At 39.9% G+C, this 26,732-nt stretch overlaps 1 protein-coding gene and 1 pseudogene across 1 annotated transcript; one reads left to right on the forward strand and one right to left on the reverse strand.

Annotated features, from left to right (window-relative positions):
• Positions 1-1,340: 1,340 nt before the first annotated feature.
• On the reverse strand, positions 1,341-1,842 carry LOC101124312 (mitochondrial import inner membrane translocase subunit TIM14-like). The gene is given in 1 exon segment (XM_055361862.2): positions 1,341-1,842. A coding segment is annotated over 1 exon segment (351 nt). The 5' UTR covers positions 1,754-1,842; the 3' UTR covers positions 1,341-1,402.
• A 16,704-nt stretch (positions 1,843-18,546) lies between these two features.
• On the forward strand, positions 18,547-18,644 carry LOC115930752 (uncharacterized; annotated as a pseudogene).
• Positions 18,645-26,732: the final 8,088 nt, after the last annotated feature.

The raw sequence follows: 26,732 nt of genomic DNA on the forward strand, positions 1-26,732 counted from the left end.
AAATGGAAAAAGTAGTCATTTCACACATTAAAACCCTTCAGTGTCACAGGATTAAGACCAAACCCCTTAGCAAGTACAGATGCTTTTCAACTTTCAATAGAGATAGGTCTCCATAAACCCATCATAAGCTGAAAATACCATTGTTGAAAATGAGAATGCATTTAATATACCTAACCTACTGAACATCATAGCTCAGCCTAGCCTGCTGTAAGCATGCTCAGAACACTTACATTAGTCTACATTTAGGCAAAGTCATCTAACACAATCCCTATTTTAAAATGAAGTGTTGAATATCTCATGTAATGTATTGAATATTGTACCGAAAGTGAAAAACGGAATTGTTGTATGGGTACTTTCAGTCTGATTTCTACTGAACGCATATCGCTTTTGCACCATCATAAAGCCAAAAACAATTGTTAGGTCAAACTATTGTAAAACGGGAACCATTTGTACACAGATCCCTTCATAAGCTGCTTATGACTTTCCAGGCTTACATCTCTCCACGTCCACATGACCTACCATATAGCCATTCCACACTGCCAACTCATACTGCTAAACCTTTGGACTTCCTTCCCCCTTCCTAGAATGGTCCGCTCTATCCCTTTTAGCTTCTGGATGCTCATCCTCCAAGTCTCAGGTTTCAGTTACCCTACATAGACGAGACTGGGCATGTTCAGGTTCGTATGGCTGTAGACATCAGTTACTCTATATAGAATTACTCTTTTCTCTGTTCTATCAATGTAGTAGCGCTTAATACATTGTACTCTAATTGATTAACATCTCTGAATCTTCAGCTCGATTACACCCTTAGTCATCTTTTTAACCCCATTACTTGGTACACTGCTGCCAAGCACTTATCATCACTCTGTTTTTCTCTTGGAGACAGAGTCTTATTCTGTCACCCAGGCTGAAGTGCAGTGTCATGATCATGGCTCACTGCAGCCTCAATCTCCCAAGCCCAAGTGATCCTCCTACTTCAGCCTCCCAAGTAGCTGAGACAACAGGCATGTGCCACCCTGCCCAGCTAGGTTTTGGTTTTGCTTTTGCCTTTGCTTTCACTTTTTAGTGACTGGGTCTCTCTATGTTTAGTGTTGGGTCTCTCTAGGCTGGTCTCAAACTCCTGAACTCAAGCAATCATCATGCCTCAGCCTCCCAAAGTTCTGGGATTACAGGCATGAGCCACTGTGCCCAGCCAATTTACTGCTACTCTCACTAGATGTGTGTTTCTATTCCTGGGTTCTCTATTTTTGTATTAGTTTCTGGATTAGCTGGACTTCATTTGACTAGAGTTTAAAAAAAAATTCTTTTTTTTTTAAATTGTAGCTCTGAGGCATTTTATTATAAAAACTTAGTACTCATATACATAAACTAATATGAACTTAAAATTCATCATACATTTGCTTCATTTTTTAGCTTGCCCTTCTAGTAAATCTTCAGCTTCATTGATTTTGGCTGCTATATAAGGAGATCCTCCTTTGTCAGGATGATTTGAAAGCATAATTCATCAATGAGCATCTCTTATTTTCCCTTTATTGGCAGTAGGGCTTACACCTAGTATTAATGCTGCTTCCCGTTTTGTCATTTTGGGTTCAAACCCACCTCTATAATAGCCACCACTGAAGGCAGATTTTGGTAGGCTTTGAAAAACTTGTTTTACTTGAGGCTCCATATGCTTCATGGCTTGCAAAACATAACGGCCTGCAAATCCTGCAGCAGCAATGGTCAGTCCAACTGCTACCACTGTACTGGCCATGGCTTCGGCTGGGCTCCCTTGCTTCCACCAGGAGCACAGCTCATCCCAGCTCAGAGGGTGTGGCCAACACCTGCACGCCTTTACCAGAGAGCAACACAACCCCTAAAAAAAAAATTCTTAAATGTTTATCCCCTGAATACTTTATATTTGAATTATAACATAGATGAATATAATATTTTGTCTAAGAATGTGGTGGACACCTCTATTTCTTCCAGTGCTAAATGTTTCTGTAAAAAGTCTGACACAAGCTTGAATTTCTGCTTGTTAAGTAACTTGCTTTTCCTACTTGATGTCTGAAGAATTCTTTTTTGTTGTTAAAATCTTGATGCTCGGTAACACACAGGGCACTTCTCAATGTTGGTAATTCAGTATCAGTTTTTCCTATTAGATGTGTGTGCTTTATTATGAAAGAGATTTTCCATTATTATATCTCTGAATACTTTTTCTCACCATCTGTTGTCTACTTCAGAGATGCCTATTGTTTTGTCAGTCATCCATGTCTACAGCCTCTTCCTAATTGCCTTCATCTCCATCTTGTTTCTCATTCACTGTAACTTATGCCTTTTTTCCATCACATTAATTTAAATTTTAACTATGTCTCTTCTGCTTTTTATTCTTTTAATATATTTATTAGATTTAAAATTCTGCTTTACATCTGAGTTTCCTTGACCTTGCACTTCCCTTTTAATTTCATTCTGTTGTTATATTCTTGTCTTTTAAACTTTCATTTCACTGAATTTCTATTTGTGAAAAATTCTTCTACAGCAAGAGACATTCACAAGGAAACAGTTTCTGTTACAGAAATTATTATTTTTCTTTTCCTTTTTTTTTTTTTTTTTTTTTGTTGCCAAGGCTGGAGTACAGTGGCGTGATCTCAGCTCACTGCAACCTCTGCCTCCTGGGTTCAAGGGATTCTCCTGCCTCAGCCTCCCAAGTAGCTGGGATTACAGGCACCTACCACAATGCCTGTCTAATTTTTTGTATTTTTAGTAGAGACAGGGTTTCATCATGTTGGCCAGGCTGGTCTCAAACTCCTGACCTCAGGTGATCCACCCGCCTCAGCCTCCCAAAGTGCTGGGATTCTGGGATTACAGGCATGAGCCACCACACCCAGCGTTTCTTTTTTCTTTTTTTTCTTTTTTTTTGTTTTGTTTAGGCAGGGTCCCACTATGTCACCCAGGCTGAAGTCTAGTAGCATGATCGCAGCTCACTGTAGCCTCCAACTCCTGGGCTCAAGTGATCCTCCTACCTCAGCCTCCCGAGTAGCTGGAACTACAGGCATGCACCACCACCTCCAGCTAATTTTTGTACTTTTTGGTGCAGATGGGGTTTTGCAATGTTGTCCAGACTGATCTCAAACCCCTGAGCTCAAGGTATCCTCCCACCTCGACCTCCCAATGTGCTGAGATCACAGGCATAAGCCACTGTGCCCGGCCAGAAATTATGATTTCTTATAGATGATTTCATCATTTCTCTTTCACATGTATGTTTCTCTCAGTCTCTCTCTGACTCTGTCTCTTTATATTTGTCTTTTTCTGTAGTATTTTTGCAGAGTATTATGCCATTTCCTTTCATCTTGCATACGCTTATATAGGCAACACTGTACAGACATTATTTGCTCTAATATAGTGTGTTTTGCAATCATTTTTACTTGTTTATACACAGTCTTTCATAAAGGTAATGCCAGAAGATTTAACTCTGCTAACATCTGTAAGAAGAAAATAAAAAATAATCCTTTTAAACATGACACAGTGCTACACATATTACATTGATTTACTGTAATTTATTTATGGTGGGCACTAAGATGTAGTGGTTAGGAGAGCAGGCTCTGGGACAAACTGTGTAGGTTTAAACCTGTATATTTTGGACTACTAAATCATTTAATCTATCTAAGCCTCAGTTTCCCAGTCTCTAAATTGGGACTAATAAGAACACCCAATCTCATTGTTAGGGGGAGCAAATGAAACAAAGCATGAAAAACACATAGGAGGCACTTCATATTTGTTAAATTAATAAATGAATACATATTCTCCAAATAAAACTTTTAAACATTACAATATATTTTCAGTTTCAGTTTGAATAGCTTGATTCTAAATTTGGCTAAATTTGTGAATCAGTGCCTTTATTAGTTTTTGATACAAGCGCAGCTGTCTCATGCAAAGATGTACGTTTTAAACAGCAGCAATATTTTTGCTTGATGCCATTGAGAAATTCAAAGAGGCGGCTTGCCATCTAGTGGAAACCTGTTAAATTCCAATGATTCTTCTGAGTCTGGCAAATTCACAGATTAAGGTAAATTGTTCATTTTAATATGTTCTAGAGAAACTTCCTTTATATACCTTGTTTGTGCACATTTATAGGAGGGAAATGCCCTGTGGTAGAACAAAATAATAATACTACTAACAGTAATAACAATCAACTTGAACTGTCCTCTGATTGAATGGGATTGGCTTTACAAGATAACATATATTTCATAGCATTCTCAAGTCAGACTTGAAAGAAAATTCCAGAAATTAATTAGCAAGAGAAAAGGCATACTTGTTTAAGAGATGTCAGAATTTCTTTCACAGTGCTCATGTAGAAAGGCCATGAATGGCCAGGCGTGGTGGCTCATGCCTGTAATCCCAGCACTTTGGGAGGCCGAGGTGGGCAGATCACGAGGTCATGAGATCAAGACCACCCTGGCCAATATGGTGAAACCCCGTCTCTACTAAAAATACAAAAATTAGCTGGGCGTGGTGGCGCACGCCTGTAGACCCAGCTACTCGGGAGGCTGAGGCAGGAGAATCACTTGAACCCAAGAGGTGGAGGTTGCAGTGAGCCAAGATCGCGCCACTGCACTCCAGCCTGGCAACAGAGTGAGACTCCATCTCAAAAAAAATAAAAGAAAGAAAAAAAAGAAAAGCCACGAATATAAATGGCCTCATGCTCCCAGGTCTCTTTCTGATTTTAAGGCCCAATTTCTTTGTTTCCATGAGTAACTTCCTTTTCTTCTCCCTACATTTATCTTTTTTTTAATATAAAAGCCTGATCAGAAACTTCCAACCTATTTCGTCCTCCTAAAGCATTTCCTTTTACTATCAAAAGATATCCTAAACAATGTTCTTTTTTCTTAACAGATTGGCAGGTTTAATAAGTATTTCTGGGTTAAATATTATTCCTTTAATCACCAGAGAGATAAAACCCTGAAGTAGCCAAGTCTTATGAAACTACCCCATATCTCAAGAAACAAATTACACTGGCAGGGTCGTGAGCTGTGGCAATGATGTACAATTCTTGGGTCAAAAAGGTAACCAACCTACATGTTGAGTAAGGTCCTTTCTCTAAAAAGGTTCAAACTTGACAAAGTTATGGATGATTCTTAAAAGAGGTAAGTAAGTGGATTCCATAAAAATTCCATATTTGAAAGGTTAATGGTTTTAAAATATAATGAGGCAAGAGCTATGGTTAGGAGGGAAAAAAATGTATTGGTGAGACCAGGGAGAGAAACACATTTGGGCAAAGCATGTATTAGACGATGGTTCTAAGAACCTTCTGTCTTTTCAAAGCAACTTTTCAGTAGGGCTATTTTTGACTTTCATCTACATACTGAGCTGATCCATCCATAAACCAAGCTTGAGGTTTTTTTCTTTGTGCTTTGGGTAGAATCCTCCATAGAACCACAGGCATGAGATGAATGAAAGGGCACTGTTAAAACAGTGATAGGTGCCATGGGGGTCTGTAATACTTACTCGTGAAGCTTGTTTGAGCCATCTGGTTATGATTATACTTGCTCCTAAATGTACCAACTCCATCTAGCAATGTACTGTTGCTTGGGCTATCTGACCTTTCTATTTGGTAAGTCTGATAGGACCCAGCTCATGATGGGAATTTATATAATATATACATGGTTACTTGATACTCCATGGTCAGGCATCCTGTCTCCACCAGGGTTCAGGAGCACATCAAAAGGTATATCATTCTCTACCAAAAATGGCATTGCCTTGCTCCAGAAACCAAGGCACTAACATTATAATTTGCCCACTGGGACTTGCAACAAACTCCACATAGAATCTTGTCTTATCACTTACACTTTTATAATCATAAATTCTGCTAACTTGTATGACCCAAGTGACAGGGCTGCTTGCACCCCAGCCTGGATCTGTTGCTATTTCCTACTCCGGATCTGATTTAAAGTTGGCAGCATTTTATGTCATCCAGTATGTTGGCTGGAGAAGTATCCCTAGGTGTAGAAATGTGCTGCCTCCAGAACTCAGAGGCCCATCAGGGATTGTGCTTCTTTTTTAATGTAGGAGATACAAGATGCAATAATTTGTCTTTTATGTTAGAGGATATATACAGGCAGAGCCCTGATCAATAAACCCCTAAAGTATTTACAGGTGTAGCAAGCACTTATATCTCCATAGGGTTTGTCTCTCACACACTAGAGCATATCCTGCCATTGCCTCCACTGTGCTAGCCCTCTCCTGCAAATCCAACTCAATCAAAATAATGTCATCAAAGTAACAGATCAGTGTAATGCCAAATGTCAAGAGGGTCCAGATCTCTTCAAACTGTATTATGACAGAGGACAAGAGGACTAAAAACAGCCCTGGGACAAACCTATAAACAAATATTATTGTCCATTCCATATGAATATAAACTGTTTCTTATTCTCTTATCTAATTGGAAAAGAACACATTTTCTGACCTTATCCTTAGCCCAGTGAGACTGATTTTGGATTTTTATCCTCCAGCACTGCAATAAAACAGATTTGTGTGGTTTTAAACTATGATGCTTGTGGTAATTTGTTACAGGAGCCATAGGAAATTGTTACAGCTAGAAATCTAGTTGATGTATGTCCCTGCCTACCACATGATGTTAAGCCATGAAGTCTCAGTCTTGGGTCTCATAGGAGATATACAAACTCCACTACAACACTTGTATGAAGAAGCCATTTTATTGGAAGAAAGAAAAGGAAGCTGGCAGGAACTAGGATTTCGTGAGATTAAACATTTAACATACTGTGTAAGTCATAAGCGAACAGTTTTTCATTCATCCGTAGAGGGCACTAGTGAACATCTGGAAATAGAGACAATATTGGTCTTGGGCAGTGGTAGCCAGACTTAAATGTAAAGAACTCCAAATGAAACCAGCTTAAACCTTAGATTCTAAGAGACTATTGGCTGACATCCAGAAATATCACCTACTGATAAGATCATCTAAAGATCCTTTACCTTATGCTTCATGGAACACTAAATCAGGAAAAACTGCTGTCAAAGACTTCTGTAATCATGGGAATTGAGTATTCTACAAGACTACAATAGTACAAGTTCATCAATGGAGTTCCTCAAGGTTCATATTCTACTATGCCCTATATATTTAGGGTATGTTGGTCCAAAAGGTAAAACTCAACCAAGAATCACAGATATTGGATGTCAGTAACCAAGTTTAATGAAACCTTGGTTGGTTGAGATGAACTAGCATCATAAAGTTGGCAAATGTAGAATGAGAAGAGAACCCAAAAAATCCTGCTTCCAAGATAACAAAAGCTCATGTTCCTGCCATGTGTTCCTTTTGAATGGATGTGACATATGGAAGACCTTAGCTTTTTCCACTGTTTCCCATCTTTCCCATCTTTAAGAGCCTCAGAAAAATAGTTCTGGCTCTGAGGAAGTCATCCTAACAAAATGGATGTAACGCTAACTATAGGAACCCCAAACTCCTAGAAGAGTTTTGAGCTTTGTGTTGCTTATCGATAAACTCATTCCTGCAGAGGGAAAAAAAAATTCAAAATTGTTTCATCACAGGCAGAGTTTCTCTCTCACTGCCTCTCTCCTAAAACAGAGACAAAAATATGAGAAATTACTATTGGTTCAACTACCAGTTTAAAAAATTACACATTCATCTCTAGATTATGTTGATAAGAATAAAATTAATCTTTATATTTATGCTTTCAACCAAAACATAACCACTATTGAACCTTGGACATTAGTATGGCCTTGGCTTCTATTTTCCAAAGGAGGAAAAACATCTGCAGGAAAAAAAAAAATTTCCAAAGTACAGCTGGAATAAATTTTACATTTTTCTAATTCTGTTATCAACTCTCAGGTTTAGATAATCATAAACAAAACCCAAGAAAGTACTTCTATAAAAACTCCTTTTTAAGATGACTCAGGTAAAAAAATAATAATAAATGGGGGAGGCAGAGGAATGTTTTAGTTTTTATTTAAAAAATAAAACTATATTATGACAGAATATTTTTTATTTCTTTAATTATTATTATTATTTTTTTTTTTGAGACAGAGTCTCGCTCCGTCACCCAGGCCGGAGTACAGTGGCACAATCTCGGCTCACTACAAGCTCCATCTCCCAGGTTCACGCCATTCTCCTGCCTCAGCCTCCTGAGTAGCTGGGACTACACGTGCCTGCCACCATGCCCGGCTAATTTTTTGTATTTTTAGCAGAGACAGGGTTTCACCATGTTAGCCAGGATGGTCTCGATCTCCTGACCTCGTGATCTGCCCTCCTCAGCCTCCCAAAGTGCTGGGATTACAGGCATGAGCCATCGCGCCTGGCCGAATATTTTTTATTTAAAAAAGAGATTTTTTTATTAAAAAAATAAACAGCAAAAGATACATTGTATTTAAATTTTAAAGAAAAACCTGCACAAAAGCACTGAAATGGCTGAGTAGAACTGTGCTCAACAACTGATTGGTCACGCATAGATATGACTGTCATTAATATTCTAACCATATCTATTAAACAGAGAGAAACCATTCCCAAAAAAAAGACATTTCTCTTATTTTTAAAGACTTCCAAAGGAAAAAAAAATCTATATTTTTTTCCATCTGTTAAGAGCCCTCTTTTTTAATAAGAGTATCCACTTTTTATACCACTAGGAAAGAGTATACTAACCTGCCTTAGTTCATTCCCAGAGTATGGGTCTCAGCAGGAAACAGGAGACTCAGCTGAGGTTTGGAGATAACTTAATAAATAAACTATCTACAGATGTGTGAATACGGTTAAGAGATGCTACAGGGATGCTGAGCACTTTGGAACTGTTACCACCCCTCGGCCTGAAGTGATAAGCTGGAGCTGGAGTGCATTAGTCCGTTCTCACACTCTACAAAGAAATGCCTGAGACTGGGTAATATATAAAGAAAGGAGGTTTAGGGCACAGCAGCTCACATTTGTAATCCCAGAACTTTGGGAGGCCAAGGCAGGTGGATCACTTGTGGCCAGGAGTTCGAGACCAGCCTAGCCAACATGGTGAAACACCATCTCTACTAAAAATACAAAAAAAAAAAAAAATTAGTTGGGTGTGGTGGCACACGCCTGTAATCCAGCTACTTGGGAGGCTGAGGCAGGAGAACTATTTGAACCTAGGAAGCAGAGGTTACTGTGAGCCAAGATCCTGCCACTGCACTCCAGCCTGGGTGACAGAGGGAGACTCTGTCTCAAAAAAAAAAAAAAAAAAAAGAAGGAAAGAAGGAAGGGAGGGAGGGAGGGAGGAAGGGGGGAGGGAAAGAGAGAGAGAAAGAAAGAGAGAAAGAAAGAAAGAAAGAAAGAAAGAGAGAGAAAGGAAGGAAGTATTGGAGGAACCAGCCCCCAATATTTCAACATAGGTTCTTTTCTATTTTTGCTAAGTGTCAGCCGGTCTGAGAAATAAAGAGAAAGAGTATAAGAGAGAAATTTTACAGCTGGGCCACCAGGAGAGACATCACATATTGGCAGCTTCCGTGATGCCCACCTGAGCTGCAAAACCAGCACGTTTTTATTAGCAATTTTCAAAGGGGAGGGAGTGTACGGATAGGGTGTGGGTCACAGAGATCACATGCTTCAAAGGCAATAAAATATCACAAGGGCAGAGTCAGAGTGAGATCACAAGGCCAGGGCAAAACTAGAATTACTGATGAAGGTCCATGTCCTGCTGGGCACACATTGTCACTGATAAACATCTTAACAGGAAACAGGGTTCAAGAGCAGACAACCGGTCTGACCAGAACTTCGCCAGGCTGGAATTTCCCAATCCTAGCAAGCCTGGGGGCGCTGCAGGAGACCAGGGCGTATTTCATCCCTTATCTACAACTGCATAAGACAGACACTCCCAGAGTGGCCTTTTAGAGACCTCTCTCTGGGAATGCATTCTTTCCCAGGGCTGTTCCTTGCTGAGAAAAAGAATTCAGCAATATTTCTCCTATTCGCTTTTGCAAGAAGAGAAATATGACTCTGTTCTGCCTGGCCCTGCAGGCAGTCAGGCCTTATGGTTATCTTCTTGTTCCCTGAAAATCACTGTTATCCTCTTCTTTTAGGATGCCCAGATTTCATGTTGTTCAAACACACATATTTTACAAACAATTTGTACAGATAACACAATCATCACAGGGTCCTGAGGCGACATACATCCTCAGCTTACGAAGATGACAGGATTAAGAGATTAAAGACAGGCATAGGAAATTATAAAAGTATCAATTTGGGGCACTAATAAATGTCCATGAAATCTTCACAATTTATGTTCTTCTGCTGTAGCTTCAGCCTGTCCCTCCGTCCGGGGTCCCTGACTTCCCGCAACAAGGAAGGAAGGAAAGAAGGAAGGAAGGAAGGAAGGAAGGAAGGAAGGAAGGAAGGAAGGAAGGAAGGAAGGGAGGGAGGGAGGGAGGGAGGGAGGAAGGGAGGGAGGGAGGGAGGGAGAGGTTTAATTGACTCAAAGTTCTGCATGGCTGAGGAGGCCTCAGGAAACTTATAATCATGGCAGAAGGGGAAGGAGGCACATCTTACAGGGCAGCAGGTGAGACAGAAGTGAGAGCACAGGAATAAACCACCATTTACAAAACCATCACATCTCGTGAGAATTCACTCACTCACTATCACGAGAACAGCATGGGGGAAACTGCCCCCATAATCCAATCACTTCCTTCCCTCAGCATATGGGGATTACAGGTCCCTCCCTCCACACATGGGGATTACAATTGGAGATGAGATTTCAGTGGGGACACAGAGCCAAACTATATCATGGAGTGATGGGGAAGTTAGGGGAGTGGAAGCCAGTAGTTGCAGAGCTGCAGCCCCAGCCAGAACACAGCTCCAAGGCAGGGATGGAAAAAGAAAGAAATGCCCTGATCTCTCCTCTCTACCTCCCCACTTCCTCCATCCCCTCGCTGGTGTTTCTTACTGCCTGAACCAACAGGAACTCGACTAGAAGAGTGTAAGAAAGTACAATGCAGTACAAGAAAGTCTACATAACACAGTTTATTGGGGTCCATCACCAGGAGAAAAGGAGAGCAGGGAATGGTGGGAAATAAATCTGGAGTAGAGGAGGTGGGAAAGCAGAATTATCAGCCCAGCATTCAAGTACCTTACCCATTAATAACCAGTAAAACAACCCATGTCCCATTTCTCTAAGAACCTTCTAAGAGATGTCCCTGGAGAGTGTCATTCCCCAGTTCAATGGTGTTAGCCAGACATGATGCACATGTCTCCACATTGAATTGCTACCTCTCACCAGAGCAGAAACAAGTTAAATCTCTAACAGAACACTCTGATATCCTTATATTATTTTAGTCAATTATCAGAATTATCCTACCTACTCTGCTTCATTCAAGCAACAAGTTACAACTTTTCTCTGAATGTCTACATTACTTTGAATATTAAGTTTTGTGGGGTTTTTTTTTTGTTTTCTGTTTTTGTTTTGAGATGGAGTCTCACTCTGTCACCCAGGCTGGAGTGCAGTGGTGCAATCTTGACTCACTGCAGCCTCTGCCGCTCAAGTTCCAGCGATTCTCCTGCCTCAGCCTCCCAAGTAGCTGGGATTACAGGCATGCACCACCACACCCAGCTAATTTTTGTATTTTTAGTAGAGATGGGGTTTTACCATGTTGGCCAGGCTGATCTCGAACCCCTGACCTCAGGTGATCCGCCCACCTCAGCCTCCCAAAGTGCTGGGATTGCAGGCATGAGCCACTGTGCCCAGCTGAATATTAAGTTTTAACTAGATACTTTGTTGCAAGTCATAGTATTCTATGGCAAAGTAGTTATATCAGTTTTTGGAAAACCACTTAAATATTTTAGGATGATAACTAAATCCAACTCACATATGTGACATCATGTTAACCAGAGATAAATGTATATGGGTGCTACAAAAACTATAGTATAAATTAAAAATATAAACAGTTTTGGCAGGGTGCAGTGGCTCATGCCTGTAATCCCAGCACTCTGGGAGGCCGAGGCAGGTGTTTCACCTGAAGTCAGGAGTTCGAGACCAGCCTGGCCATCATGGTGAAACCCCATCTCTATTAAAGATACAAAAATTAGCCAGGCATGGTGGCACACACCTGTAATCCCAGCTACTCGGGACTTGAACCCAGGAGCCGGAGGTTGCAGTGAGCCGAGAGAGTGCCCCTGCGTTCCAGCCTGGGTGACAGAGCAAGAATCCATCTCAAAAAAATAAAAATAAAAAATAAAAATAAAGCAGTTTCTAAAAATCACTTTGACCAAATATAAATATCTCATATCACTTAAAAGAGCAAACAAAGGAAAATGAAAAGAGCTATTTGATAGGAAAATAATCCAAATATACTTTAAGGTATACACATTATGCAAAAATAAGTTTTTCTTTCTATATATAAAAGATGGCCAAAAAATTAAAGTCATTGCCATTTAAGCTACATGACACATTTGGATTATTTTACTCTGCATATAACAATCACTGAAATTGTACATTCTGTATCATACTTTTATTGACACATTAACAACTCAAGTTATCTTTAATTTTTCAGGTACAAAGTATCTCATGGACTTAGGGTCCTAGGAAAGGGACATGATGGAATTATTTACTTTTGGAATGCTCCATATGAGAGCTCTATCATAGAAAGTGTAGCATAATGGTTAAGAGCATGAGCCCCAGAGCTACATTCCCGGCTGTATCAGCTGTGTGATTTTTTTCAACCATACTTAACCTCCCCATGACTCAGTTTCTTCATCTGTAAAATGGATAAATAGTTGTTTCATAAAAAGTTGTCTGGAGTAAATAAGTCAATTCAAATAAAATGCTTTCAGAAGTGTCTTGAATAAATACAGAACACATAGTACCCATTATTATAGTTAACCTATCCCTCATGCCTAAGATTACTCCCTGGAAGCAAATTAAGTGATTTTGAGGGGACAGGATCTCTTGTGCCATACTTTCATTCTTTCACCCTATAAATTACCCTTACTCTCAATACAATCATTGATTTCAAAGGAGATCATAAATAACGGCACACAGAAAAACTTATTGTATCGGGAACTGCATAAACAGACATTTTTTAAAGAAAAAACTTTAAACTCACAAGGCTTTATTCTTTCCTGCAAGGATACAGAGACAGAATGGTGGCTCCACAAAAGCATCAGTGACCCTGGCTCATTCTATCTTCTCCATCATCCATAGTAAGTGGCTTTCATTCTCAAAGCCATCTCATGAACCAGGAAGATTGCTGAGCTCTAGCTATCACATTCCAGATAGCAGAAAAGGCAAATAAGTCCTCTCTCAATCAAACCTGCTCCCATTAAGAACCTTCCTAGAAGTCCCACACAATACTTTCATTGAACTTAGTTGGTCACATTTCCCTGCAAATAAAATTGAAAAATGTAATTTTTTAGCTGGGTGTGTTGCTGCTCTGAAAACTACTGGAGTTCTATTTCCTTGCTGCAATAATTAAGAGTGTGAAATCTAGTCTCTATAATCAGAAAGACAAGTGGACAGCAAAAAATAGCTCTCAAAAATATATTAATGGGCCAGGCATGGTGGCTCAAGCTTGTAATCCCAGCACTTTGGGAGGCGGATGCGGGCAGATCACCTGAGGTCAGGAGTTTAACACCAGCCCGGCCAACATGGCAAACCCCATCTCTACTAAAAATACAAAAATTAGCTGGGTGTGGTAGCACAAGCCCATAAGTCTGGCTACTCTGGAGGCTGAGGTAGAAGAATCGCTTGAACCCTGGAGGCAGAGGTTGCGGTGAGCTGAGATCACACCACTGCACTCCAGCCTGGGTGACAAAATGAGACTCTGTCTCAAAAAAAAAAAGAAAATAAATATATATATGTATATATGATAACTCTATCTAGATAATTAAGACTTGACTACAGTAATGCTACCTAGCATTCAATTTGCTTATTTGGTGTTTGGACATATAACAAAGGTGAAAAGGTAGAGTAAAATACAGAGTCAAAAACAAGAACATTTTTATCTTAATTTCATGTATATTTTAGGCAAAGAAGATTTTCTGTCCTGAAAAAGTCAAAACTGTCTTTTTGACAGTCCATGAACAAAATGAACCTAAAAAAACAGATTCACCCTTTAGAAAAATCATAGAATTACAGTTGAAAAGGGACTCCAGGTTACTTGATTCACACAACCTTTTTGGTATTTTACACCCATGATACTACTTTCTCTAAGTGATCACCTGGTCTGTATTTAAACCTATGTGAGAACGTAATATTTCTTATGGTAATGTACTCTAACCTTAGAAAATTCTGACCTCCTGATAACAGTGATTGGTCAAAAGTGTGGGCATATGATACAAGGCTAATCGAAATCCTGCCCTGAGATTTTTCACACTGGGAAACTAAAAGAGAAAAATCTTTTTTTTTTTTGCTATGGACAGTCATAGAGTGTATGTGTAGAAGTAGCTAGTAGCCATGTTCCTCACAATATGGAGAAATCTTGTATGTGATAGGGGAGAATGAAACTGAAACAAGATATGGAGAAAGAGAGAAAGACATGGAAGACAGAGTAAAAGAAGAAGATGACAGTGTTCAGGTCTGATACAATAGTCTCTGAATTCCCTAAAATGTCTCTGGTTCTTTTTTTTTGGTTTTTTTTTTTTTTTTTTTGAGACAGAGTCTCGCTCTGTTGCCCAGGCTGGAGCGCAGTGGCATGATCTCGGCTTACTGCAAGCTCTGCTTCCCAGGGTTCACGCCATTCTCCTGCCTCAGCCTCCTGAGTAGCTGGGACTACAGGCGCCCGCCACCACGCCCAGCTATTTTTTTTGTATTTTTAGTAGAGACGGGGTTTCACCATGTTAGCCAGGATGGTCTCGATCTCCTGACCTCATGATCCGCCCGCCTCGGCCTCCCAAAGTGCTGGGATTACAGGCATGAGCCACCACGCCCAGCGTGTCTCTGGTTCTTTAAGCAATTTATTTTATGCTGTGACCTACTTCAGTCCTTTCAACAAATCTCCTTTTCTACATAAGCTAATCTGAGTTAGATTCACCACCAAGGGCAGTTCTTGGCTGTAAACTTTCAGACTTTTAAAATGTATCAGAAATAAATTTGGATAAGTGGAATTACAGTATAACTACTGTTCTTTAATGTATTTTGCTTCTTTAAAATAATCATAGGCCTCTTTCTGTGGCAATGCTTCTGCATCTCTCTGACCAGCTTTAATGCCTACCAAAGCACTCATTTGAATAAGGTACTATTTTTTATTTAACCAATGACTTACTAATAAACATTTAATGTTTCATTTCATTAGCATAAACAATACCACATTTATACTTGTACATATATTATATATTTGTGCAATTATTTAGAATAAATCTGTAAAAGTAGAATTGTTTAATCAAATAAGATACACGTTTAAATTTTGATAGTTATTATCAAATTTCCCTCTAGAAAAGTTGCAAACATTTATATTCATAGAAACTGCATGGAACAGGGTCTGCCACTTTATACCCTCACCAGTACCAGGCATTCTCACAGTTTAATCTTTGCCAGTATGGTAGTCAAATATGCTGTCTCACTGGTGTTTTTATTTTCACTTCTTTAATCATTAGAAAGACTGAACATTCTTTTACTTTGACCATTTATATTTACATTTATTTCTTTTTTCCTCTTCTTCCTCCTACATTTCTTCCTCCTCCTTTTTAGAGAATGACATCCTACAACAAACATAATGCTTTAGGGTTCATAGATCAGACCCAGAACAGAGCAGAGATATCAATCACCTCATTTATTCTGAATACTTTGGGTAATGGTGAAAATATTATATAAGTTTTTTGAATGGCATAACACTTGAGGCTGCATGCAGTGGCTCATGCCTGTAATCCTAGCACTTTGGGAGGCCAAGGTGGGCAGATTACTTGAGGTCAGGAGTTTGAGACCAGCCTGACCTCAAGACATGGCAAAACTCCATGTCTACTAAAAATACAAAAATTAGCCAGGCGTGGTGGTGTGAGCCTGTAGTTCCAGCTACTCCAGAGGCTGAGGCAGGAGAATCACTTGAACTGGGAGGCGAAGATGGCAGTGACCAGAGATCACATCACTGCACTCCAGCCTGGGCAACACAGTGAGACTCCATCTCAGAAAAACAAACAAACAACAACAAAAAAAACACTTGAGACTTTTTCAGTAAGTGACAAAACTCAACCCAAACTGGCTCAAGCATGAAGGGAACATTAGTTTACATAACTAAGAAGTCAAGGGCTATTACTAGGTTCAGATGCAGATTGACCCAGGACCTGGTTTTGCTCTCTTCATATCTTTGGCTCTGCTTATTCTGTGTTGATTGTTTTCTCACTTTTCGCATGTGGTGGTAAGATGACTATAGAAACTTCTCGTATTCTCTCTAGTTCAAGTCCATGAGAAAAAAGTAATCCTGCTTTTCTGGTAACAAATAATATTCACTGTGAATGGAAAGGCCCAGATTATTTGCCCATCTTTAACCAAACACTGAGACTGGGCAGTATGAAACACTGATTGATTAAAACCTGGGCACCTATTCCAACCTTAGGGCCAGAGGTGAAGCACCATCTAGAACATTCTAGGACTGAGGGTAGTAAAAGACTGGATTCCAGAAACACAAAACTGAATAGTGTAGCTAAAAAGAGGGTGAAAGAATGCTAGGGAGGCAATCATCAAATTACTATTATATACTCACATTTATTATTGACCAAATGAACTACCAGTCAAAACCCTGATGTCTTTTTCACAAAGGAAATAAGGCCATGACCTCCAATTATCTTTATCGAAAGAAGCCTAAATTGTCTACCTTGTTTTCAGGTTACCATTAGTGGAGGTGAAGAACACAGATACATTGATCTAGAGCCCTAATTAAGAATTTAAGAGGCTAGGTGTGGTGGCTCACACCTGTAATCCGAACACTTTGGGAGGCTGAGGCATGCGGATTGCTTAAGACCAGCCTGAATAATATGGAGAAACCCTGTCTCCACAAAAAATACAAAAATTAGCCAAGCATGGTGGCATGCACCTGTAGTCCCAGCTACTTGGGAGGCTGAGATGGGAGGATCACTTGAGCCCAGAAGGCCAAGGCTGTGGTGAGTCATGATAATGCCACTGCACTCCAGTCAGGGTGACAGAGTGGGAACCTGTCTTAAAAAAAAAAAAAAGGAATTGGGCCAGGCGCAGTGGCTCACACCTGTAATCCCAGCACTTTGGGAGGCTAAGTCGGGTGGATCATTTGAGGTCAGGAATTTGAGACCAGCCTGACCAACATGGTGAAACCCCATCTCTACTAAAAATACAAAAAAGTTAGCCAGGCACGCTGGTGCATGCCTGTAGTCCCAGCTATTTAAAAGGCTGAGGCAGGAGAATTGCTTGAACCCATGGGGCGGAGGTTGCAGTGAGCCAAGATTGTGCCACTGCACTCCAGCCTGGGCAACAGACCGAGACTCCATCCACCACCCCCCCCACCCAAAAAAAATAGAATTAAAGAGACCTAAATAAATGTGGGCATATATGATGTCTACCGATTATATACAATACTGTTAACATGTCAGTTCTCCTCACATTGGTCTATAGATTGAATGAGATCAAGATAATGAATACATCCATCACCCCCAAAAGTTTTCTCATGCCCCTTTTTAATCTTTCCTTTTTTCTTCCTCCTCTTCTCTTTTCTTCTCTCCCCTTCTGTGTTAGTCAGCTTGGCTGCCATAACAAAACACCATAGACTGGGTGGCTTAAACAATAGAAATCTATTTTCTCACAATTCTAGAGGCTAAATGTCCCAGATAGAGGTGCTGGCCAATTCAGTTCCCAGTAAAGGCTCTCTGCCTGGCTTGCTGAGGTCCACATTCTTGCCATATCCCCAATGGCCTTTCCTCTGTGGTACGCAGACAGAGAGAATAGTAAGTGACAGAGCCTAAGTGTGGCAAGTAGGACATCTGTGCAAGAAAGGGGGTGGGGGTGGGGGCGGCAATAGCAGGATGGTTAGGCAATAGCAGGGATGTGGATCATATAAACAAATATATTAAAGATGATGGAATTCATTTTTGTCACCGATGGGAAGAAGGGTTACAAATATGAAGAGGAAGAAAACTAGAATGAACCGTGTGGTACTAAATAAGAATGAAGGCTTTGAGGTAAACTTATGGATTTCAAGTAGATACAAAGATAAATATAGATATGAATGCATATATATTGTGTATAAGTGTGTGTATGTGCACGAAAGAGCCTGGGGGCAGTGACCCCAGTTTGATGAACAATGGGATATTACACAGTTTCAAACTATCTCCCCACAAAATACTTATTTATTACAAAGAGGAAAAGAATAACATTACATTGTTGAATCCTAGTGGCTACCACCTTAATCAAGTGACCAAAGTAAGCATCAGTAAGGGAATATAGAAATATCATGTGACAACTGATAGGATACGATGAGAAAACACAGAATTACTTCTGCGATATTCATGCCAAGATTGCATAGCTTGAATCTAATCATGAGGAAACAAATCCAGACTGAGGGATAAGTACTTAATAACTGGCCTGTAAATCTTCAAGGATGACAAGGGTGCTCACCTTGGCAGAACAAATGGCAGCATATATACTAAAACTGGAACAATACAGAGAAGATTAGCATGGCCCCTGAACAAGGATGACACACGAATTTGTGAAGTGTTTCATACTTTTTTTAAAAAGTGTCCAGGCCATGAAAGTCAAGAAAAATCTAAAAAAGAGATATGACAGCTACATACACCACACGATTTTGAACCAGATTTTTTGCTATAAATGGTATTATTGAGACAATTGGCAAAATTTGATTCGGATCTGGAGACTGGAGGCAGTTAATGCATCAATGTAAATTTCCTGATTTTCATGGTTATTTTGCAGTAAAAGGAGAATGTCCTAATTTGTAGGAGATATACATACAGTAAAGTATTTAAGGAATGACCCATTCAAATAGTTGTTTTTTTTTTTTAAGGGTCTTGTACTGTACTTGCAACTTTTCTATAAGCTTGAAATTATTTTAAAATTTTAAAAGGGGTCCGGCACGGTGGCTCACACCTATAATCCCAGCACTCTGGGAAGCCAAGGCAGGTGGATCATCTGAGGTCAGGAGTTTGAGACCAGCCTGGCCAACATGGTGAAACCCTGTCTCTAGTGAAAATACAAAAATTAGCTGGGCGTGGTGGCACGCACCTCTAATCCCAGCTACTTGGGAGGCTGAGGCAGGAGAATCGCTTAAACCCGGGAGACAGAGTTTGCAGTGAGCTGAGATCCTACCACTGCACTCCAGCCTGGGCAACAGAGCAAGACTCCATCTCAAAATAAATAAATAAATATTAATTAGTAACTTAATTTTAAAAATTAAAAAGGAGTGGGAGGTCCAGGTGAGCCCAAAAAGCAAATTTGAAACAAAACAAGCAAAACAAGCTAGATTGCTTTACTATAACAAAATAACAGGAACTTTCATTTTTCTACTTTCCACTTTTTGCATTTCTTTGTGGTAAATCACTCCATATTCTGCCAGGGATATCCATGTGCCTTGAGAACATTTAAGTGTATTATAGCAGTTATGCAAATGAAAAGAAAAGTTCATATCCACCTTCAGGGAGTCAAAACAGGATCTTAAAGCAAGTCTTGAAAGCTAGGCTTAGTATTTTCTAAATTGATTTACTTCCAAGAACATGTCAGGAAAAAGTCTAGAGGACTTAGACCATAGGGCAGAGAGAGCATGCAGGATGCACTCCTTTTGACTAAAATGGCTAGGCCCTGAGGCTTGCTATATAAGGCACAAAATAGCAGTTCTCAAAGTGTGGCCTAGAGACCCCCTGAGGATCCTCAAGACCTTTTCAGGAGATCTGTGAGGTCAAAACTATTTTCATAATGTACTAAAACATTTTGTGCTTTTTTCACGCTCACGCTGTCATGAGTAGACAGTGGAGTTTTCCAGGGGCTACATTATATATGAAATTCCAACTAACTGAATAGAGAAGCAAATATGAGTTACTATTTAAGCTATCTTCTACTTAGCCAGACATTAAAGGGAATTGCAAAAATATAAAATAATGCCACTTTTTTCATCAATGGTGTTATATTTTGAAAAATATAGTTATATTTCATAAAATATGGTACGTATTATAATATTATTAAAATTTCTGCTTTAATTTCTTATATGGCAAATATTGATAACTATAACCCAAACAAATCAAATTTATTTAGGGTCCTCGAAAATTTTTATGAGTATAAAGGAGTCACGAAACCAAGCGGGTTAAGAATTGCTAACATAGAAGCAGAAAGTCTATCCCTTCCAGGTTAAAGTGTTATAAAAGAAAAAAAAGAAGAAAAAGCTAAAGCCAAGAAGTCAGTTACTTGGATTCTCATCTCTCTCTCTCCCTATGCCCCCGTACTTCTGTTCAAACCTTGAGTGAGTTTAGAAACATCCAGATAGGTATGGGAAACTCAAGAATATTGAGACTAACATATATTAGAAGAAGGCTGAAAACAAGAATTCTCATATTTTTTTTTGTGCCATGGACCACCTTTGGAAGTCTGATAAAAACATATAGATCCATTCTTAGAATGTTTTTATATTCATAAAAGAAAATACACGGAAGTCCAAAAAGAAATATGTTGAGATACATTTCTATTCATATGCCCCCAAAAAAGTCCTGCATATGACTACTTCCAAAATGGCACCCAAAAAATGATGCAATAGCAACTGCAGGCGGCTGTGGATAAATAAGCTTGGAACAACACCCCTGGAACACACCTCTTCCCTATGGCCAGTCCTTTTCAAAATGCACAGGATCCACCTATGTCCCATGGAATGGATACAGAAGTGTAAGAGACTTGGGATTTAAAAAAAAAAACAAAGAAGAAGCCATGATGTGGGGATACTTCGACACCTCCAAATAGCTTGGACCATGTACTCTAACAGCCGACTTCAGCATGTCACCACCTGCAGAATTCAGCATATCAGACTTTAGCATATCACCACCCCCGGTGGGGGATGCTGATAATGGGAGAGACTATGTATGTGTGGGGACAGGGGGCATATGGGTAATCTCTGTACTTTCCTCTCAATTTTGCTGTGAACCTAAAACTGCTTTTAAAAAAAATTTTTTTTAATGTTCAGCATTGCTCCTGTTGCTCATCCCTGAGTCTATCTAGACATTTGGAATCACAAGATTAGAATAGGTGAATAGGTCTCACTATATAGGTTCTCAAAGCAATCCACAAGTCCAGAGGCTTGTCTTCATTGACCACTCCCATATAATAGCTCAAGTGGAAGAGAATGAGATCTTTATGGGCATGTGCAATCATCACCTTGGATAAGATGCTCCATATTCCAGATAAGAACCAACATTCATGGGCATAACTTCCTGGTCCCCACAAAAGACATTGAGTTATTTAAGAAAGCCCAAAGTTTTGGCTTCACACCAGGAATTTGTAGTTCTTCACAACTAGTCAAGGTAAATTTATCAATCAGGATTATTTTTACTATAAACAACATTGCTAGTTACACAGTTCACATTCTGCCATTTACAGGTTTCTAGGGAAATATAATTAGAAAGTTAATCCAAGGTAAATTTTGTCCACACAGAAAGAGAAAGGGTTTTGCTAACCTTTACACATTCTTTCTATGTACCTTTTCCCAACATTGCATTAAATACCCTTGAAGCCACTAAAAAAGGTGAAAACTCACATCAAGACCAAAAATTAAGACTAATAGATATTTCAATGCTGGATCTGGGATAAACAATACTTAGTATAAGACAGATGGAATTTTTCTGTGAAAAGCACTTACACTCTGCTTCATGAAACACAGATTGCCTGAAAAGGAGTTAGAAAATAATGCATACTTCACTATCTGTTTCTGAAGTCAGGGATATGGTATCTCCATCAACTAGAAATTTAGAATGCTATTCTTCTTTTTAAAAAGGGCCAGTCCATGAGTTGACTGTGTCTCTCCTCCATAATGTTGAGAGACAATTCTCCAATGGTCTTTTGTGTTTCTGTATGTCTCATGAAGAGGCACTGACATCTTTTGTTCCAGACTATCTTTTCAAGGATGTTTGTATGGAAAACAATCTTAGAAGATAAAAAGTTGAGTCTCCCTCTAAAGCAGAGCGTATATTTGTTTCCTGACCACGATATTAAATGTGTCTCTAATGAAATATTTTTGTGAAAACTGACCTAATAGAAAAGAGATATCATAGACCTCACTTTTAGGAGCAAGTAAGCTAATAAATAAGCTGATTTGTTTTGCAAATCCCAGAAAGTTTCAGGAATTGGAGGCTCCAGATACATCTGAAGGCAAAGTGTAGAGTTGAGCTTAAAACAGAAGAAATGGTTGAAAGTCTGTATCTAAAAATATATATATCATTTCTCAGTCCTCTTTCCTTAGCCCAAAATTTGGGGACACCTTTTGCAGCTGATTAATTAAGAGGTAATTAATTGAAAGTCTTTATACTAAAAGGTGACACCCCTAACCCTCTTCCCCAGTTTGTCTCACAGAACACCAGTTAACAGATTTATACTCTGTTTGCCTCTCCTGGTCCTTTCTCTGCCATTCTCTCCCTGGCTCTGAGAAATTGACTTCTGTGGACTGTATCAGCTAGGCTCCCTTAGCCTCTGGCTTGCATTTGGACTCCGCCAATGAGAGCCACCAGCATAAGATTGCAGGGTAAAAGGAGAGATGGGTTGAGCTTTTATTCTCTTTCTCCCCTTCCCCTGCAATTTTTGGCAGTGACTGCAGTTCTCTACTTTCAGATACAGCAACTGTTGGACGCCCTCTCACACACAACTACAGATCACTCCAGGTTCCAGTATACTGTTAGGCCTAGGAGAGGTAATGGCTTTCAGCTGTTTTTAGTCCTGGAGTATTTACCACCTCTTGATTGTTCCTGTTTGTGAAGGTTTAGTAATGTTTCCCTCATTAAACTCTCTTCAAGGAATCCTTTCATTGCTCTTTGCAATTTCCCCTTTGAGTGATCCATCTGTTTCTTTTTTTCTTTTTTTTTTTTTTTTTGAGATGGAGATTTGCTCGTTGTCCAGGCTGGAGTGCAATGGCATGATCTCGGCTCACCACATCCCGCGCCTCCCAGATTCAAGCAATTCTCCTGCCTCAGCCTCCCGAGTAGCTGGGATTACAGGCATATGCCACCACGCCCAGCTAATTTTGTATTTTTAGTAGAGATGGGGTTTCACCATTTTGCCCAGGCTGATCTTGAACTCCTGACCTCAGGTGATCTGCCCGCCTCAGTCTCCCAAAGTGCTGGGATTATAGGCGTGAGCCACTGTGCCCAGCCAGATCCATCTGTTTCTTATAGGCCCACAAAGTCACATACCCTCTGGCAATTTTGCAGGATGCTTCTACTGGACCACCTGAACAAGCCCAAGAGAAAGGCCTACAGAGGTTTATTTCTAATCAAAAGGGAAAAGCATGAACAAATGCCCATAGGCATGAAGCAGTTAATTGTGTTCCAGGAACTAAGTGCTACTAGGTGTTACACGTGAAGTGGGGAGTGAATGGAGAGTAGGCCCAGAAAGAGACAAATGCCAACTCAAAGAGTATCTTGTAACTCATATCAAGGATCTTGGAGTTTACACCGTAGGCTCTGCAGAGGCACTGAAGGATTTCAAGTTTCAGTTTCAATCAATGCTGGAATAAAAATGAAGGAAAATGTAGGCAAGGCTAGAAGATGGAAGACATAAAGACATGACAGAGACAAACAACTGCAATGGTTTCAATGAGAAATATTGAAGGCCATGATTCAGACTGTGGTGAAGGAATGGAGGAAATGGACAAAAAATTAGCAGCTATTGCGAGGCAGAATAGGTGAATGAGGGAATAGGGGGGAAACAGTCCCGATTGGCTCTTGGGCCTCTTACTTAGCAATGGATAAACAGCCTTTCACTGAGATAAAGTGTAGAAGATAACAGAATTTAAGAATGAGATTCACTGGCAGAAGGAAGGGGGTGAGGCGGGAACAATGATAAAGAGTTCTATTCTGAAAATGTTGAGCTGGAAATAGCTGTGGGAAATGTGGGTGAAATTGTCCCTGAGGTGCAAGGAAAGAGCTTCCCTTCAACCCACTGGTCAGTGTAGAGGGCATTGAACTCTGAGTTTTCCCCTCCCCCAATGAGGGAAACCAAATACAAATCCACAGCAAAAGAAAAACGTAAACAAACAAACAAACAAACAAAAACAGAGCAAATCTGCCTTTGATCTTAGCATGGTAGTAGGCAACAGCCAAAACCAGAATAAAAGGCTCCCTGTGTAGATACCCATTTGACCACAAGATGGCATCAGAGCTAAGCTGCAGCAGAGCCCTAGTCAGAACCTACCTCAGTGCAGCAAAGCCATCGCTTAACTGTTTGTTTTTGTTAGCAAGGAAGGGCTGTTCACTGGCAAAAAAAAAAAAAAAAAAAAAAAAACATGACTGAAAAGAGACATTTAGAATATTCTAAAACAAATTATACAGACTATACAGTATGCTCTAGGAGCTGGTAATATGGCAGGTGATGAGCCGACTAGAGAGTCAAGCAGGTGCCTGTTTAAATTGGACATCAAGGGCTGTGGGACAGCAGGTGTCACATAAGCAGACAACTTCAACATAAACCACAAGGTTGGCCAGTGCGGTGGCTCACACCTGTAACCCCAGCACTTTGGGAGGCTGAGGCAGGCAGATCACTTGAGGTGAGGAGTTCGAGACCAGCCTGGCCAACATGGTGAAACCCCATCTCTACTAAAAATACAAAAAAAAAAAAAAAATTAGCCAGGTGTGGTGGAGGGCACCTGTAATCCCAGCTACTCGGGAGGCTCAGGCAGGAGAATCACTTGAACCCGGGAGGCAGAAGTTCCAATGAGCTGACATCATGCCACTGCACTCCAGCCTGGGCAAGAGTGAGACTCTGTCTCAAAAATAAAAAAAATAAAACCACAAAGTATGAAAGGTGATCCAGAAGTTAGGTCAATTGGCATAACAATCAGAAACAAGAACAAAAACACTAGCAGGTTTATGTATCACCAGGCATGACCTCAGGCCTCACCCCAGGTGGTTGTTGAAGAGGCCCAGATATTATCCTCAGGTCAAATATTAGATTAGACATGGGCATTCTGCCCTCTTGGCCTATAATAAATAACCCCACAAACACTGCAGTTGAGTCACTCACTGTGAAGCTAGATGAGTTAGCAAGAAAAAAACCATGTCAGTGTTAGCATCTCATTCCTTCTTCCCCAAAATTATATGTCCTAGGAGTCATCTCAGCATGGAGAGGAGATGGAAGCAGCAGGAGTAGAGAGAGACTTATAGTATTTCCCCCAAGATTGGGAAGGGGATATAATATTGAGATTTCTTTGAGAGGAAGGAATCTGCAGGGGCAGAGTAGGCCAATATATTTTCAAAGTAGCCACTACTTAGAGAGAGAGAGAGAGATTTGACATACCACACTCTAAAGCAGGAACTGGGAAAATCAAGCCATCTCCTATGTATCTCCTAATAATTTGAGACTCTTTAATAAAAGAATTCCATTTCTTTGAATTCAAGCTAGCTTCAGTATGCCTTTTGTACCTATTAGTATGAACTTAAATGGGAAAGCACAATAAATTTTATAAAGTCACATGATATAAATCATAGATGCCCCCACCTCCCCAGCCCACTTCACTTTTAGTTGTAACCAAAATACTAGCTATAATAGGCATTACAGACATAGTTACTATTAATACCACCAGGCCTCCCATATCACCCCAACCTCAGCCTACATGCAATTGAACTATCAATAACTATTTCATCAACTTTCAAGCTGTCTAGGAATGGGCCATATCTCTGAATCATTTATACTCTAATATGTCACATGGCTATCTCTAAACCTTCCAGTTCTGTTTGATTAATTATTATTGTCTTCAAGCCCCTCAAGACCTCTTGTCTCTTGATCCTTCTGAAATAATAGTCCTAATAGCCTTCTCTTGCCTTTATTTTTATTACCATTCATCCAAAAATTTTTTGAAAAAGTCTATCATTTGAACCACTCACCTAACTATATCTTTATAACTCCTCTGTATTCTTTTCATTCTGCTATATCCATTCCAAAATAACTCTAGGCCTGGATTAATATTTTCCCTTACAAAATTTATTAGAAATAAAAACAGTCAATCTTGTAAACTGGTGCAACTACAAATCCCAACTCCAACTTTAGCTCGATTCTCAATATACTATAGCAATCTTTCTGTTTCTCTCAAGACAGTTCTCTCCCATTTTCTAATAACAGCTGTTCCAAAATTTAACTACTCTTTTCACCAAGCAATCATTGTGAGGATTAAACACTTCAATACCTGCTAACTTAATTTTAGCCAATGATCTCTCTTCCTTACATCAGTGACAAAAATATAGGCCATGGAGAAGAGTTTAACATGAAGACGATTCCCTACCTAAAAAACTCATGTGTAGGCCAGGCGCAGTGGCTCAAGCCTGTAATCCCAGCCCTTTGGGAGGCCAAGGAGGGCGAATCACGAGGTCAGGAGTTTGAGACCAGCCTGGCCAAAATGATGAAACCCCGTTTCTACTAAAAATACAAAAAATTAGACAGGCACAGTGGCAGGTGCCTATAATCCCACCTAATCAGGAGACTGAGGCAGGAGAATCGCTAGAACCCGGGAGGTGGAGGTTGCAGTGAGCTGAGATCGTGCCACTGCACTCTAGCCCTGGTAACAGAGTGAGACTCCATCTCAAACAAATAAACAAACAAACAAAACTCATGTGCATCTCTACC

The sequence above is a fragment of the Gorilla gorilla genome, chromosome 15 (genome assembly GCF_029281585.2).
Source record: "Gorilla gorilla gorilla isolate KB3781 chromosome 15, NHGRI_mGorGor1-v2.1_pri, whole genome shotgun sequence".
Taxonomy (NCBI): domain Eukaryota; kingdom Metazoa; phylum Chordata; class Mammalia; order Primates; family Hominidae; genus Gorilla; species Gorilla gorilla.